The sequence below is a fragment of the Phasianus colchicus genome, chromosome 4, assembly GCF_987193195.1.
Source record: "Phasianus colchicus chromosome 4, bPhaCol1.hap1.1, whole genome shotgun sequence".
Taxonomy (NCBI): domain Eukaryota; kingdom Metazoa; phylum Chordata; class Aves; order Galliformes; family Phasianidae; genus Phasianus; species Phasianus colchicus.
In genome coordinates, this window is record NC_143439.1 from 7,221,702 (window position 1) to 7,238,132 (window position 16,431).

The window sequence follows — 16,431 nt, forward strand, 5'->3', positions numbered from 1 at the left end:
TTCTGTCTTTAAGAAGGTGCCAACTCTCCTGAACTCTTCTTCCCCTCAGAGATGCATAAAAACCTCATGGGAAGGAAGACTCAATTTATTAAAGTATTCCTCCTTGAAGCCCGCTGTTTTTACTCTCCTGCTTTTTCCTCCCTTTTGTGAGAACCCTGACTCGTGTCATCATCACTCACTCAGGTTACTTTTCACGTCTATATTCTCTACATGTTCCATCTCTCTGTCAGAAGTGTCTAATTTCTTAACTCATTTCTCTATGTGTTCATCTTCTACATATTTTTACTTTGTACATCAGTACATACCCAGAAAATCAGAATTTGAACATCTGTGTTAGCATATATACTTTTCCCAGCAGTGAGTAGGAAGTTAGAAGTTCCTTACTGCACACAATTATGATTACAAAAAGTTAGACCCAGCATTTTTCAATTCCTTTTCTTCTGTTTTCCTGTATTGTTTTTATATAGCTGTTATTTCCTTTCTCCAGCTTAAAGTCCCTCTGACTTGTGGAAAAGCAGGTTTGGCTGTTAACTTATTTATTAGGACAACAGCCTCTTACTGTTGTATGCTGCAGCAGTCAGGATTCTGTTCTTTTTAAGAGTTGTATTTTATTTGAAAGACTAATGGTTAAATGTCTTTCTCCTCCAGCTGAGTACCCCATAGGAAATGACAATGCCACAAATCACTAGCTGGGCGATTTGGTGAATTAAATGCTTTATAGCCCCTACCTCCATAGAGAGCATTGTAAGATTCTATTATAATTGTTTATAATAGATTTACCTTTCTTGTAGTTTGATGGTATCCATGTGGTGAGCGGATCTCTTGACACCTCCATCCGAGTTTGGGATGTGGAGACAGGAAACTGCATTCACACACTCACAGGCCACCAGTCTTTGACAAGTGGAATGGAACTTAAGGACAATATACTCGTGTCTGGAAATGCTGATTCTACAGTCAAAATCTGGGACATTAAAACAGGACAATGTTTACAGACATTGCAAGGTGAGCTTAAACTAACATAATATAAATCAAGCTGCCTGCAGTAATCTGTGCTGCAGAACCTATATAAAACCTTCTAACCATTTCACACAAAGAAACAGACACGGACCATTTACAACTTAAATATCATTTTTCTGATGACAGCTGTATGATCTTCCTCTGAATTAGAGGAATTTCATCTAATCTATTCAAATCACTTGCCTATTATGAAAGGCAGATGGCCTGAACTGAGAGAAATTTGCAGTGAGTATATTAGCCTAATAAGCCACAGAAATATGTAGGAAATGACATCTCAAAACAGTCAGTCGACGTATTATTTAGGGGTCACTTGGATGTTTCAGAGCCTACTGATTAATTGGATTGGGAGGCAAAGCACACTGTCTATTGCAATAAATCAAAAGAAAGGAGTGGAAGATGTTTTCACTTTTTCAGTAAGAAGAAAGATTTTGTTTTCCATTTTTACAGTTGCCACTGACGCATCACGCACACCAGCATGTTATTTTGTTCCCTCTTCAGAAAAAGTCATATATCGTATCCAGCAATGCTGGCTGCAGCAGAAAATTAAACTTCCATGGAAAATCAGGCTGCTGTTTTAACAGTTTATATGTCTCTATATGTCCCTCAGTACTTACCGGTAGAGTAATCCCATAATAACACTTCAAAGGGACTTGGAGAAAAGCATGCATCGTGGTCACTTCATTCTGCACGGCTAAGTTCATTTTCATGAATATCCAAGTATGCACTTGTCCTGCTGTGCGTATGCAACAAAACAAGATCACTATAACAAAGAAGTATTGGGGAAATTTCGCTTTTTGAAAACAGAAGGCAAGGTTCTGTACCTTTTAAAGCACAAAAACAGGGATAACACATCTAAGAGAAACAACTGTACTCAAGTGGATGGGTATTTACATTATATGCAGCGCTATCTGTCACTGCTTTCCCATTAGAAACAAAAATGTTCTGGTTTGCTCTTCTAGGTCCCAACAAGCATCAGAGTGCTGTGACCTGTTTACAATTCAACAAGAACTTTGTAATTACCAGCTCAGATGATGGGACTGTAAAACTTTGGGACTTGAAAACGGGTGAATTTATCCGAAATCTAGTTACATTGGAGAGCGGGGGAAGCGGAGGCGTCGTGTGGCGGATCAGAGCTTCCAACACAAAGCTGGTGTGCGCCGTTGGGAGCCGGAACGGGACTGAGGAAACAAAGCTGCTGGTGTTGGACTTTGACGTGGATATGAAGTGAAGGCCAGAAAGATGAATTTATCCAAACGTGTAGACGATGTTCTCCTTTCCCTCCCCCTGAAAAAAAAAAAAAAAAAAAAAAAAAGAAGAAAAAAGAAAAAAAAAGAAAAAGGAAAAAATATCCCTTGTCCTTGGTGGTGCAGGATGTTGGCTTGGGGCAACAGATCCTAAAGACCTACAGACTACGAAGGAGAAGACAACGATAACAAACTCTAACTGACAAGAGAGGCATTTGCTGTCTCGTCACATAAAATGGCAACACCTTCGACCGGGGCAGCTTTGCAAAAACACAACTTCTGAAATGAAACCAGGTGCAATTATTTCTTTACTTTCCTCCAGCTGCTTCCATGAGCAATTTGGAGGTTAAAAAAAAAAAAAAAAGTTACAGTTCTTGTTACCAGGTTATTTTACTACAGAGATCCTAAGGAAGCTGCACACGCACGCCTGCTGGTACCCCTGGCCCCTCAGCAAGGCGCTCTCCCGGCCCCGTCCTGAGCAGGGTCCCTCCCAGCCTCCGTGAGCGGTTGCCGGCTGACTTCAGAAACCAGAGAGCGTCTGCAGTGAAACCAACTGCAAAACAAAGAGAGTCCATTCCTGGTGTGGAAAAGCTAAAATAGTACTGTGAATTGTTTTGTGCAGTTTTATCAGAGCTTTTTCTTTTTTTTTTTTTTCTTTTCTTCCTTTTTTTGCCAACCATTGCCAACGTCAATCACAGTATTAGCCTCTGTTTAATTTACTTACCGTTGCTTCCATCTACACTCTTCAATGCATAAGTTGCTCTGAGGTGGCAAGTTGTCCTGGGTTCTGAGAGTCCTCTGACGGATTTAATTCGCAACGCTGGTGCTAGAAGTAGGTCTTCAATTACGGGATTGTTTTCCCACCCCTGTACTGTATTCCCAGTGGCCAAACTTATTTATGCTGCTAAATGAAAGAAAGAAAAAGCAAATTATTTTTTTTTATTTTTTTTTTCTGCTGTGACGTTTTAGTCCCAGACTGAATTCCAAATTTGCTCTAGTTTGGTTACAGAAAAAGACTTTTTGCCACTGAAACTTGAGCCAACTGTGCCTCTAAGAGGCTGAGAGTGGAAGAGTTTCAGACAATTAAAGAGTGAAGTTTGCCTGCAAATAAAGAATTGAGTGTGTGTGCAAAGCTTATTTTCTTTTTTTCTGGGCAAAAATTAAAACACATTCCTTAGAACAAAGCTATTGCAGCCTGTTCTGTGGGGAAATTTTTTCTTTGTGAGGGCTGTGGTGAATGGAATGAACATTAAAAAAATTTTAAAAAACTGACAAAATTTTTAAAAAAGATTATAAAATACAAAAATGAAAATAAAGTTGCTGGTCAGTCTTAGTGTTTTACAGTATTTGAGAAAAAAAAAAACAACTGTTACAGTTATTGCTGGGAGGAACTGACAGAGCAAAAACTTAGGTTTTTGTAAAGATGTCACATGCAAACGAAATGAGAAATGAAAGAGTCAAACAGTTTGCCTCATTCTCCAAGAGCCACAACTCAAGCTGAACTGTGAAAGTGGTTTAACACTGTATCCTAGGCGATCTTTTCTCCTCCTTTTGTTTTGTTTTGTTTTATTTATAGTCTGATTTAAAACAATCAGATTCCAGTTGGTTAATTTTAGTTATGTAACAACCTGACAAGATGGAGGAAAACAACGTTTAAAGGGACTGTGTCTATGGTTTGATTCACTTAGAAATTTTATTTTCTTATAACTTAAGTGCAATAAAATGTGTTTTTTCATGTTAGTCTGTCTTGCTTTTTCTGTTTCTCGCACTTACTTTAATGCCACATCGCCTGTCACCCCTAAAGCTTACCCAAGCACCACAGCAGGCAGTGGTGCAGCACTGCCATGGACAGCTGTGTGAGCATCCCTGCTGCTGGTGCAGTGTGGGATTGGCCTCCAAGAAGCTGGTGGTAAAGCCAGGGCCTTCCCATTGCCAGGGGCTGGCCAGGATTGGATTCTGGGGGGGAGTGAGCTATAAAAAGCTTTTCACGTACATAGAATTTATCCCAATAGCATCCTGTTACTGCATCTTAAATTGAAACTTGGTTATTATTTATGGATTTCAATCAATTGATTGCAGTCTTAACAGTGGAAAATACATCCACAAATGCAACTAAAGTCAAAGTGAGGATTGCAGGAGTGCTTGAAACAAGGACAGTGACACAAACCCCACAACATTCAAGATCAGCCCAGTAGCAGTTCTTTCAGAACCTGTGCTAAGTCATCAGCTCTCAGAAACCTCCCAGCTGAGCGTCCCTTTCTCTTTTAAATCTCCTGGACCAAAATCTTTCCTGTCTGGGACATACAATTTACTTTCCCCACAGAAAACTGCCATTTAAAAAAAAAAAAAAAAGGCAGTATATGCATGGAAGAGAAAAATATACATCAAATGTCTATCTGCTTACTCAAATGTAGTTGCAATTCCCACATTATGCAAAACAAATAATGATGAAGGAGCACACTTCCATCTGGCCTCTAGAGATTAAAAAGCCATACAGCATCACTGAGCAGCCACAGATTGTAAATATCTGTTCAGTGAGTTTGGTGTTTAAGAAAAAAAAAATTGCAGCAAGCCCTGACACGCAAAACTATGATCATCCAAGTTTTTATGTAAAAACAACAAAAGAGCTCATCGTCTCAGCTAGAAGGGCAGTGTACGGACAGCCAGAACTTCAGGGAGCAGCTCAGGCATCCCCATTTTGGGCTGAGAGAAGTGCTCGGCCCTGTGCAGGTCCTGAGCTGGGCACTTTGCTCTGCTGAGCAAGGATGCAGGGCTCCCCACCTGGGAATGGGGCATCAGCCTGGGTTGAATTACTCGTGGTAGTAAGCAGGGGGAAATAGGAAACGTTACTGCAGGGAACTGAGCAACAGCTTTTAAGATTGTGTAATTTTCTTCTACAATTTGTAAAAAATTGCAACAACATGTTTTCAAAGAGCAAAGGCAGTTGCTTACCTGCACAGGAGAATGAGAGGTTTCTGAATAACGTTACGCTGGAGGGCAGGAATACCAATCAGGGCAGAAGAGAGAAATGACTGAAGAGAAAGAACAGCATCCAGACAGGCTCAATCTGTGTTTAAGTACACTTTAAGCAGCCAATATGACCAGGATCAACATGTACTTAACCAGAATTCAGAGTTCTTCCAGGTAATAGAGCAGTTCCAACACTACCTTATGTTCAAATCAATGCAGACCAGCTTGAACCTGTTGAGCAAACCACATTTAGAGCTTCTGTCATCCCAGATGTAGATTAAAAACCCCTGTATTGCCTTCAAAGTCAATATGTCACATATTAAATACAAAAATCAGCACAGTGCAGTTAAAAAGGCTTTTCCCCTGTGATAAAAAAAACTGTGAAGCAAATTGTGATAGCACTGTAAAGTCTTCTGTTTTGCCACACAGTTGGCTGAGGTTCATAGGCATTCATGTTGCTTACGAGGCACATGAACAACGTCACTCAATAAGCAGCAATTTGTTAAATTATTCAAGTGACAGCATTTCCAAAATGGGCCTGTAGCAAATATGTCATTTGTAAGGAAGCATTTGAGCAGTTTTTCCTTACGGTTTCCTTATTTCTGGTTTCCTTATTTGTTTCCTCTTTATGTTGACATACTGATGATAACATTGAGTTCATTTCATAAGGAGGCTTTAGCTCAGCAGGAAATGCTCCAGTTCAGACTGCTGAGGAACCATACTGTCTTCATTCGGCGCGATTTGATTTTTTGGGTGGCTAATTTGTTTCCAATAAAAGTATTTGTGAGTACCGGTCTAAGACTGGAACTGCTTCAGGCTCTCAGTATGCATGCACTTCTTGAATCTATTCATTGTGGATTATAGCATCATGATATCTGCAGCTATCCTAAAGAGAGAATTGCATGAGCTTCTGGAGCCTTAGCCTCTCTTGTTTTAATACTGATTCCTTTATTTATTTCTGCTTTAGCTCCAGAAAGAGCTTCCTCATTTTCTACTGTGTCTGAAGCCAAGACAACAACATTAAAAGATGGGGTTTTTTTTAATAGCTATTATTCTTTTTTGGGTCTTGATTTTAGCTAGCAGTGATTAAGTCAGAACTAGCACTGCCACCTTCTGTAAGATGCTGTTCCCATGGTCTCACATATGCGTTTACTTGGTCAGGAGCTAAAACCTGACGTTTCACACCTGCATCTACACCAGCCTATAGCAGAGCTCTGTGAGCCTCCCTGCAGAGCACGGTGCAGGATTCCTTTGGGGTATGAGCAGCAGCTCCTGATTAAACACCTCTAAAATATACCCCTGTGGACATTTGGTCTTCGGGACCAACAGAGTGGTGCTACCGCTGGGCTTCTGCTCACACCTCTAATGGCTGGCAAGGGCATAACCCAGATCTCAACCAAGCAGGCCTCCAACAACCCTCTCCTGCAGCACTCGTGGCTCCAGATAAGCAGCCAGATCTCATCCAAACATCAGAAACAGAAAAACAGAATCCACCAGCCAGCACTACGGAAGTTTTGCCAAAGATAAAAGGGCAAATGCCTTCATCTGTCTTTCAGCATGCTTTCTGGGGACTTTGTTCTGATCTGCTGATGGAATCCAGTTTAAAATATCATCTCTCACTGTCTGGCCAAAATGTTCTACCGGGAAGTCAGCACCTGAATCACTCAGAAAAGGAAATCATTACATTCTGCAAAGAGAGAGGCTAAAGATCCAGACTGTTAAAAGTCATGAGAAAAATGACTTGAGTCAGTCTCACCAAACAACTGGGAATTACTTGAAGGGCAATATCCAACTATGCTGAACGCTGAATCCTCAATGCGAGCGGGAATATTATCTTTACATCTCCTGGTATTTTACCTAAAGCCTTTCTCCTTCATCTTGATACTGTGCAAAGGCATACACGTTGTGTGACTATGTTAAGTATTTGATGAAGCTTGACTATACACCATAAATATATGATATATATTAGGTTGTTCAACTTTTCTTCTGAAATGTGCATATATTCAAACATTTTCCAGTGATATGTTTCTTTAATCATCACTGCAGATTTGTGAATAACTGTTCTAACAGAAAAGCTGTTTCAGGTCCCTTCTGCAACAGTCTGACCAAACTAGCTGTCCCCAAAAATCCAGCAGCCATTTCAGGCTCCCTGATCAGCTTGCCAAATGGCCCACTAGCTCCAGAAGTACTTCAGAGAAAAGAAATGGTGCACTGTGCTACCACCAGTGCACATTGCTGAGTGAAACACTGCAGCACTCTGTGACTGCAGCTGCCTACAATCCAATGGCTTTATGCCCACATACACACTGCACTGCTCTAGCCCAGGCAGGGCAGGAGAGTCCTCCAAAATCATGACTAAGCATCATCTGGCTAGGACACAATCTCCCACCAACCAGAGGTGGCAGAACTCATTAATCACAGAGCTTTTCACACAAGATCCTGGCAGCACAGAGGAATTCAGTGGTGTTTTTAAATGACACACTGTACAGGACAACAGAGGATAAGCAGACTTGGCCTTGGCCAAAGGCATCCTCCAGCTCTCCTCCTTTGTCCTCACCTCTGCCTCGCTCAGATCCACCTTCATCCACCTGATCCCTGTTCACAAGCTGGTTTGTTGCAACCCTACACAGCAGCAGTGATTTTGGTAACAGAAAATGAGTAATTTGTCCTCTGCATCTCTCTGTGCTGCAGAAGTCAGCTCTGAACTTTCTGCAACGCTTTGTGCAGGGACGGCATGATCTCAGTCTAACACTAAATGCTTCCAGGGAGTCCATGAAGATGAGAATGCATCGTTAGCCCAGAGAGAGACATTTGTCATCAGCACTGCTGAAAAGATTTCCACCTTGAGACTAGACTGAAAGTAATCTTCTAGGCCTGGTGCAATCAGACAAGCTTCAAGTTGATTTCGATTCCTTAATTTTTCAAACACAAAGCTTTCAATGCCACAAACCTCATCTGGCTGGGTGCCTCTATGACTGCAAAACAGGCACATTCTGTAAGCAGGATCGTGAGTCTTGCTGCCTTGAACCTGAGAGAGCTCGTGGTCTGTAGACAGGGAACAAACATGGAAGGTCTGTGTAAGCTGCATCAGAAATGACCTATGAAAAACAGAGAAAGACAGGTGCAATGAATTAGGGGCTTCTTCTGTCAAAAAAAAAAGTCATCAATGCAAGTTCTACAACAACTGGCTATTTCAACATCCTCATCAACAAAGCACAGGCATGAGCATTCTTTGTGAAGCACTCATTCTGGCTGGCCTGTAGTCGAGAACACAACCAACCAAGTTAGCCCTGACTTGCACGAACTTCTCATGCCTGGGGCAGGTTGTTTGATGGGCAGGGGAACGCCTGGCTCACCGCGCCAGCCAGCTGGGATGCAGGTTTCACACGGTGCTTGCGGTGTGTTATCCGAGAACGCTTTGTTCTTTTAATTTAAAACAGGAAACAAGGAATGTAGAAGATCCAAAAACTTCAAAGGCAGTTTCCATTGCCAAAGGAGCTGCGTTTTGACTCAGTTCAGCCTCTAGATTAAATATTCAAATCTGACAGTGTGGGAAGATGCTTACACCTTCAAGAGGCTCAAAGATTTCTAAGGAATTGAGGCTTTCAGATTAGTTGGCTGTAAATTTCAGTGTGGTAAGCTGAGCAGTAGCAGTGTTCCTAAACGGTAGTTTTATTTTGAGCTTGTTGGTTTGAAATGAATTTCTAATAATACCACAGCTTTGCAGACACATACGCAACGTAAAGTATGTTCCCTTTACCATGATATACAGAAGATCCGAGTAGAACGTTTCCCTGTTTTCAAACCCCCATTTGCTTTTAGGTTTCCTGTTACATTTAATTGCTGATTTTGAATGTTCATGTTATAGTTCTGAAAAATGAAGAACTCAAAAGCTGCACACTAGAAGGACTCCAAAGTTTTTCCCTCAGACTGTTTAATGCTACCTGTCTGCTTTGGCATCACCTCCTGTCAATTCTCAGCTTACAGGAGTCAGTGTTTCCATTATACACTGTACACGTTTTCCCAAACAATCAAGATTTGTAGAAACGTTATACACAGCAATGTGCCCAGTGGAAAAGTTTCTTGATGTTTATCTGCTGGTGTTACCAATGCACACTTAGCACATGCTTTGGGCATGACGTGGATACCCTCTGCACTATCCTGCTGACTACTGCCACACTTGTGATATCCCGTTTCATCCAGACCAACACAGCAGCACAATGTTCCTGGTGCCCGTTCTTCCATCCCACACAATTTGCTATTACATTTCAAGAGCACATAACTGATCTGCCTGGGTTCACCTGTTACCAGCAGCTAGCAGACCTCCCTGCACTTCACATTTGACCAAAAGGCAGAACAGGAAGAACCTGGGGCAGAGGAGCGGTAAGATGGAGGAATGCCCCCAGGTGTGAGACAACCACTAATGCAGCCATCTGTTTGTGTGTCTAAATGAGATTCAGCCCCACTAAGCCCACAGGTCTCCAACTGTAGTTCAAAAAGTCAGCGTTACAACTTATTTTTAAAAGGTATTTTATAAAAGTTTCAAGTATGCATTCGTTTCTAAACAAACATGTTCACATCTTTAAGCACCTCTTGCTTTACATACTTAAAACAAACCAACAAAATCTTGCAACAAACTGTTTTCCTCTGCTTTGTTCCCTCATTTTCTCTTTTCTTTGGCACTTGCACTTCAGTTTCCCTGCGTTTTGCTTCGTCCTTTGTCCTGTCTCTGTGCTTTTCTTTTCATGCTTTACCATTCGTGTCCCATTTTTCAAATTTTTATCCCTTGCTCATCTTTCCCCACTCCCAGCCCTTCTCCTTCATTAAACCTGTCACAGCCAGCTTCTCCCTCCTGCTTTCACCCAACATCTGAGCTGGCACACTGGAGTCTTTTTCACACCACTCTACAGATCTAAAGTGCACAGGAGATAGATAAGACTGATGGGAAGCAAATGCAGAGCTCTCCGGAAAAAAAAAAAATCATTTATCTGCTTCAGCTTAAAGAGCTAATGTTCCTCTCTCCACAGCCCACAGACAATCCACGTGGTCCAGCAGCAGTGGGATCAGGCCCTCTGAGCATGGCCCGGTTTACCACTAATTTCACAAACAACTGAGCAACAAGGATTGCCCAATTCAATCCTCGTTAAGCAAAATGTATTAGCTCTCATTAAAACAAAAACATGTATTATCTTGCTCCTTCAGAAATCTAATGTGTAAAGGTATTTTTGAAAGCATTCCTCACTAGGAAACATGTGATTTTCTGTGTATCTGCAGAATTTGGAAGATTATTTGGTAAAAAGTCTCCAAGGTAAATACAGAAGCTATCATCCCAACAAGTGCCTCTTTGTCTCATAAAGCCATGCAGAAATAAGGATTGGAGGCTGCAGACGAAGCCATGTTCCAAACTCGACAGCAGTGCCGGATTTTCCTTCCGGTGGTACCACGGCAGCACAGCTGGGGCAGCGCAGTCTGTCAGGGCACGTTAGCAATCGTACACAAAGCACGTCTAAAGCAATCGAGCACACGTTCCTCACTAATTCTTAATACACAATGACAGCGTAGGCAATAAAAGCTCCAGAGCCACGTAGGATGTGGCCACACACTGGGTACCCTACTGGTGAAATTTAGCTGTGACACGCTGTATATCCTGCTGAAAAAAGCCAGGGATGTGCAGCACCTCTCTGCAGTTTGGCTTCTGCATACTGTCACGCCAGCATAACTTAATCCAAAGAGATCAACAATTGGTAAGAGGGACACAAACTGTCCAAAGCAACAAAGGCTCATATAGGACATGCTGGTCTTTGCAGGATGGAAGGCAGTGAAACCAACCAAACACTCACACCACAACAGCAACAAACCAAAAAAGCTCAAACCCAAATCCACACTGCTTTCATCTCCCTGTTTCATTTCAGCCTAATAACAGCATTACCAATTGCAGGTGACCTCCTCTCCTTGCAAATGCATGCCCATCCCTATCCAGCGTGAGCTCAATGCATACTGTACTCACACACTGTATGAAGAAAGGTAAGAAGGACTTACCATACATTTTGTTTTTATTTTTGCTCATCTATTCATTTTATTCAAGCATTTTGCTTTTGTTTCCACTGTTTTACAAACAGGTAGAACAGCCACTGCCATGTTTCTCCATGGCTAGAACAAAGCCAGCAATACATTGCTGTTGCTGCTTATCCTTTCAGCACTGACGAATCACTGGATCAGGGAAAATAAGTCAGAATTAGGCAGAGGTTCAAAGCCCAAAAAGCACAGCATGTGAGCAACACTGTGTCCTGAACTCCTGAGGGAAGGAGCTGCCCCCACTGACAGCTTCACCCTGCACAGCCTGGGCAGCCACCACGTTGCACACAGCAGCAGCTAAAGCAGCAGTGAAGGCAACAGGAGCATTCCCACAGACAGAAGGAGTGCATCAGACAAGAAAAACCCATGGGTCTATTACCAGCACATCATGATCTTAGAGACCTCACACATTCCTCCCCTTGTGATATCCGACTTAGATATCTGACAGCACACGACAAATAAAACTGCTCTGACAAGAAAACAAGAGTTCCCCTCACCTTTGACCCTCCAAACAATTTCTGCTCTCTTAATTAACACCTGAACCAGCCATTTATGCTCGCAGCTGGAGCTCCATCTTTTGGCAGGAGGGAAGGGCCCTCCTCCCATACCAGCGGGCACACAGACTGGCTGCAGCCATCTCCTGCCACCCCCCACGGCCGTACTGAAGATAAAAGGACCTCTTTCTCCATAACTCTTCTCTAAAAATTCAGAATATTGTCCCTAAAAATTGTTCTTTCTGTTCAATCTGTGATTTAGGTAAAAGCAATTTAGGTGAGACAAAAGAGACTGCTTCATAAGACATACCATTCTTTTAGCTCTGTGATAAAAAGGAAGGAATCACATCTCAGTCATAAAAGCAACAAAATGACAGTGTCAATACTTCGCATCGAGCCCAAATGCACGTTGCTTACATTTTAAGATTCTTCTCCTGCAGCCAGATAAGAGGCACAGAGACAACAGACCGTGAAACTCACATGGTATTTTTCCCTTTCAGGAGAAATAGCTATTTCTACCTGTCCTTCCCACAAAATGCAAAGGGCCTACTCGGTGCAACCCTTGTCTCTCTTTCCGCCAGATGAGGGTTACATTTTTGCAGTGCCCTCAGAGAGCCGTGGATGTCTTTGAGAGCCACTCCAGTTTGGAGGCCCGCTGTGGGAAGCAGCATCTTTCAAGATCAGTGTTTGGTAACGAGTGTCTTCCTGCCTACACTTCCATCTCACATGTTCTCAGACATTTTCCGGCATCCACCCAATGTGCACTGAGCAGTGAGCAATTGAGAGTTCAAGCAAATGATACGGAGGAATGGATAATTAGCCCCTAGGAATGCATCCAGCTACAGTTAGACTCCACGAAGGTTAGAGACCCAATTCCTCCTCAATTAAATCTGATACTAAAGAAATTTATAAGGCTTTATTCAAACTACTAATTTCTCAGTTTTACTGCAAACAATTTACAATCAAATGAAGTGAAAGCTAGAAGCAAAGCGTACATTAATGACTTCATTTTCCTTTCACATTTCTCTTCATTTTATCTTTCTGTGAAGATTAATCTTAAAATTAGGATAATATGCCAGTAAATATTACATATATTTTTTCTTTTAGTTATTACTGCATAAAAGCTGAATTGCTTCTATGAATGTCAGCGTTGCCTTCTGTTGAGGAGAGTGCTGTATCACCAATCTGCAGCCCCAGCAAGTGGGAGAATTTCACCATTTCCCGGGCTGAAAACGCATATGATAACAAAGCAGTCCAAAAGATACCACAATATCTGAAGAGAAGATCTAGTGTGCTGGGCTAGCAACGTGCAATCTGTGAATGACACAGCCACGTGTGTGCACTCTAAGATGCGACTTGGGAACACAGTAACAACTCTGTCAAAAAGGAAGCATGAACGGCAAAGCAGCTTTCGCAACACTCCACTGGAGCTTTGGCAACACTGTGAGAGATGTAGGTGAGGCTAAATAAGTGAATCTGCGGGTCATTCACCCTCGTACAGAAAGAGCAAAGGGACGGTGAACCGCGGCTGAGGTTAGCAGCACGATTAGGAAGGGCTGTGCGAGGCACGCGGCCTCGACCTCCCAAGCGGCAGTGCTGAGGGAGGCAGTGCAGCCGATCACTTGCTCTCGCCTCAGAACGCTTGGCAAAGGCAGGCAGCGAGACGCAACCGCAGCTTCACATCAGCCCTGCAGCTCCTTCATGGAGGTCGGTCCTCCAGCACAGGCGGAGCAGCTGGAAGATACCAAATGCCAACGGCCCAGGGCTATGGCAGCTTGTCTACGGGCACAGAAATTACCCAGGTACTCTTCCTGTCTTCCCATTCTCACAACTGCCTCCGAATGCACAACCATTAGCCTAAAAGCTTTCCAGTACCTAATAAATATTTCAATTGTTTATCTACGTTAATCTATTTTAAGGGTTTATTTTAGCTAACCTACATTTTGGCACTAGAGCAAGGCAAAAAGCTTTCAGAAATTGCCTGTGAACAGCGTTGGTGAAAAATAAATTTGCCAATGGCTTTGGCAATACGTTGCCAAATGAGAGATTAGGCTAAATAGGTGAAGGCATAAGCGACAGATGAACTGTGATGTGCAAGGAGAGAATCACAGTAGGACTGTTCATTAGGTGCCCATCACCTTAATGTGGGAAAAACAAACAAGAATTCACAGGGCAGGCACCCAAAGACCCTGAGAGACCTAAAACACAGAGAAGATAGAAAAGCTTTACATAAGATCTACAAATATTTGAAGGGTGTGAAGACAGGAATTTTGTGGGTTCAAATAAAGAGAAAAATCTAAAGAGCAAGAAGAAATTAAGAAATAACAGACCACAGGAATAAAGATGTTTCATAGTAAAATCTGACAGGCAATGAGATGGTTTCCCGAAGCACAAAGCTGAAGCTTTAAAAACCTTATTTTTAAAGGTGCATCAGAAAAACTAACCGAATAACAATTCTGATTTGAAAAGATAAAAAACATGCAAAGCTGTAAATCATTGAGAACAGAAGCACACAAGCTTTTAAAGATTAGATGTCAGCAAGGAAATCTCTCTCTGATGATATACTAAGAGATAGCAACGCTGGTCTAAAGCTTTTCCCGCTTGTAGTATGCATTTCTGCTTCCTTTGCCCGACAAGCCAATATTGACTATTTCCCCCCATGCAGCAAAGTGGGACATGTTGTAGCAACTCTCTGGAATGCAAACAGTACTTCTGACACACTGCAGTAATCTCAACAGTGGCCTCTAATGGAAGTTGTCTGCTTATTCCCATTTCCACTGGGACAGCAGCCTTTGATGCGACTTGAATGTCAGTCTGGGCTAGACTGTACCCATGAGACTCAAGAACTGTTCAGCATGTTGAAAAAGTCATTTTAAGAAACATAAGTTCTTTATCCCTACTTGACTCCATGCCAAGGGAGTCGCACAAAAACCTCAGGATGTTTCACTGCTATAGATTACGTAACAGCTACTTTTCTGAAACCTCATTTACAATTCTCAGTTGTTCAAAAAAAACAGCAACAAAACCCTGTTGATAATTAGCAAATCTTCCCTCTGGTAATCAAGATACTGCAAAAAATCTAACAAGCTTTCTCAGATTCTGTATTTTCCTCCCCTACAAATGCAGAACTGTTGCACTCCAAGCAAACTTGGTTTCTTTTTTCTTTGTTTCTTACGTAATGGTGTAGTCAGACCTGTTCCTTTCTGAACTCTATCCTATGCCATTAGTAACAGCTCTCCACTGTTCTAAGTACCAACCTCCTTTAATCCCTTAATTAATTTAAATACATTCTAAATAGCACTTAGCTCTCTTCTGGGAGTCCAAGATACATGCTTTACTAGGACAGCCCCACACAAAGTGCACTTTCTAAGCCCATGACATCCATGTTACACTCACTCTCTGATAACTTCAACGCTGTTGGTTTTTCTGCTGGGAGTCAAAAATCATGACCTTCTCTAGTTTATCTGGCAATACCGAGGGCTGCAAAAGGACCAGATCACCTCTTGCGACTCCTTCTTGGAAGAGAAGTCATAGGTCTAGTGACACTGAGGTCTCCAAGTAGCTGTACAAAAAGCTGAATGTCTTTTCTTTTTTTTTTCTCCTAATGGAAGTCTGAGAAGGTTTCTGGGAAGTAAGGAAGTGCCCCTTACAGAATAGAGCCAGAAGTTCTCAGTCAAACACCTCCAAGTGCTGTAAAGAAAATACTACTATCATTATCCCCATTTTGCAGCTGGAAGAGCAGAAGCATGAAAAGGTAATGCCAACCTCAGCATCATCAGCTCAACCGTGATTTCCTGGCATTGTTCACTGAGACACAAATCCATTCTTTATCCAGATTTATTAAACACATAATGAAATAGATTCCAGAGAACTTGGCCTTGTTTTATGTAGAAGAAACATAAAAATTCACGTAACATTGGTTTTGTCTGTGCAAAATTCAAGATTATATGCCCTGATCTCCCTAGTCTCTATATAGCTTCAGAGGGAGAGTGGTTAGAGAGAAAAACTGAGTCTAGAAAAATGAAGGGCATTACTTTAGCCTCACTCAACATAACCATACTTCAAATTCTAGAGTGATACTCTTGACCTAACTGAGGGGCAAGGTTTTTACCTCTTAATATGTGGTAAAGGGAAGGAAAACACATCACTTTCTAAACGTTAAAGAAGCACTGCATTCGAAGGAAAAAAAAAGTTAAGTCAAAGAATATTTCATGTAAACTTGGTGAGCTCATTTCCCAGATGAGCTAGATATCTGCTGAGCTTGCCTTAAAGGGCAAAAAGCAAAGATGGCTTCACCTCCTAAATGTGGCCTGGGGCACAGTTAGGATGATTTACTTTAAGACAGTTTAAATGCTCTTGGCTTATTCTGAGTGGAGATCACATCTCCTGACAGCCAAAGATACTGAGGCACTGAGGCTAGGTCAGAACCTGTTTTCAGATCTCTGGAATAAAATAGTAAAAGTACATCACAAACAGCTGAAAAGGACAACATCCTTCATCTTAAAAACTATCAAAGAAGAGCTTTGTTAGGTAGCAGGAGGGCAGTAATAATAATTAAAAATAACACATTAACTGAAAGGTTGAAAAATTGTTCTATGCTATCTGACACGTACAATCCAATAATTACAAGC

At 41.9% G+C, this 16,431-nt stretch overlaps 1 protein-coding gene and 1 long non-coding RNA gene across 28 annotated transcripts in view; one reads left to right on the forward strand and one right to left on the reverse strand.

The window, feature by feature from the left end:
• Positions 1–2,355, forward strand: part of FBXW7 (F-box and WD repeat domain containing 7) — a 160,047-nt gene extending 157,692 nt beyond the window's left edge. For all 5 annotated transcript variants that reach the window (XM_031588898.2, XM_090138531.1, XM_090138532.1 and 2 more), the window contains 2 exons: positions 792–1,002; positions 1,977–2,355. In XM_031588898.2, coding sequence (XP_031444758.2) covers positions 792–1,002; positions 1,977–2,245 — 480 coding nt within the window. In that variant the 3' untranslated portion in view covers positions 2,246–2,355. The remainder of the gene's footprint in view (positions 1–791; positions 1,003–1,976) is intronic.
• LOC116226148 (uncharacterized) overlaps positions 1–16,431 on the reverse strand; it is a 213,213-nt gene that overhangs the window by 10,639 nt on the left and 186,143 nt on the right. For 21 of the 23 annotated variants that reach the window (XR_016465751.1, XR_004166253.2, XR_016465755.1 and 18 more), the window contains 6 exons: positions 8,182–8,329; positions 5,214–5,462; positions 2,986–3,165; positions 2,107–2,301; positions 1,632–1,750; positions 781–961 (listed from right to left, as the gene is read on the reverse strand). This is a non-coding gene — a long non-coding RNA (uncharacterized LOC116226148). The remainder of the gene's footprint in view (positions 1–780; positions 962–1,631; positions 1,751–2,106; positions 2,302–2,985; positions 3,166–5,213; positions 5,463–8,181; positions 8,330–16,431) is intronic. The other 2 variants (XR_016465760.1, XR_016465753.1) reach the window with 2 other exon arrangements.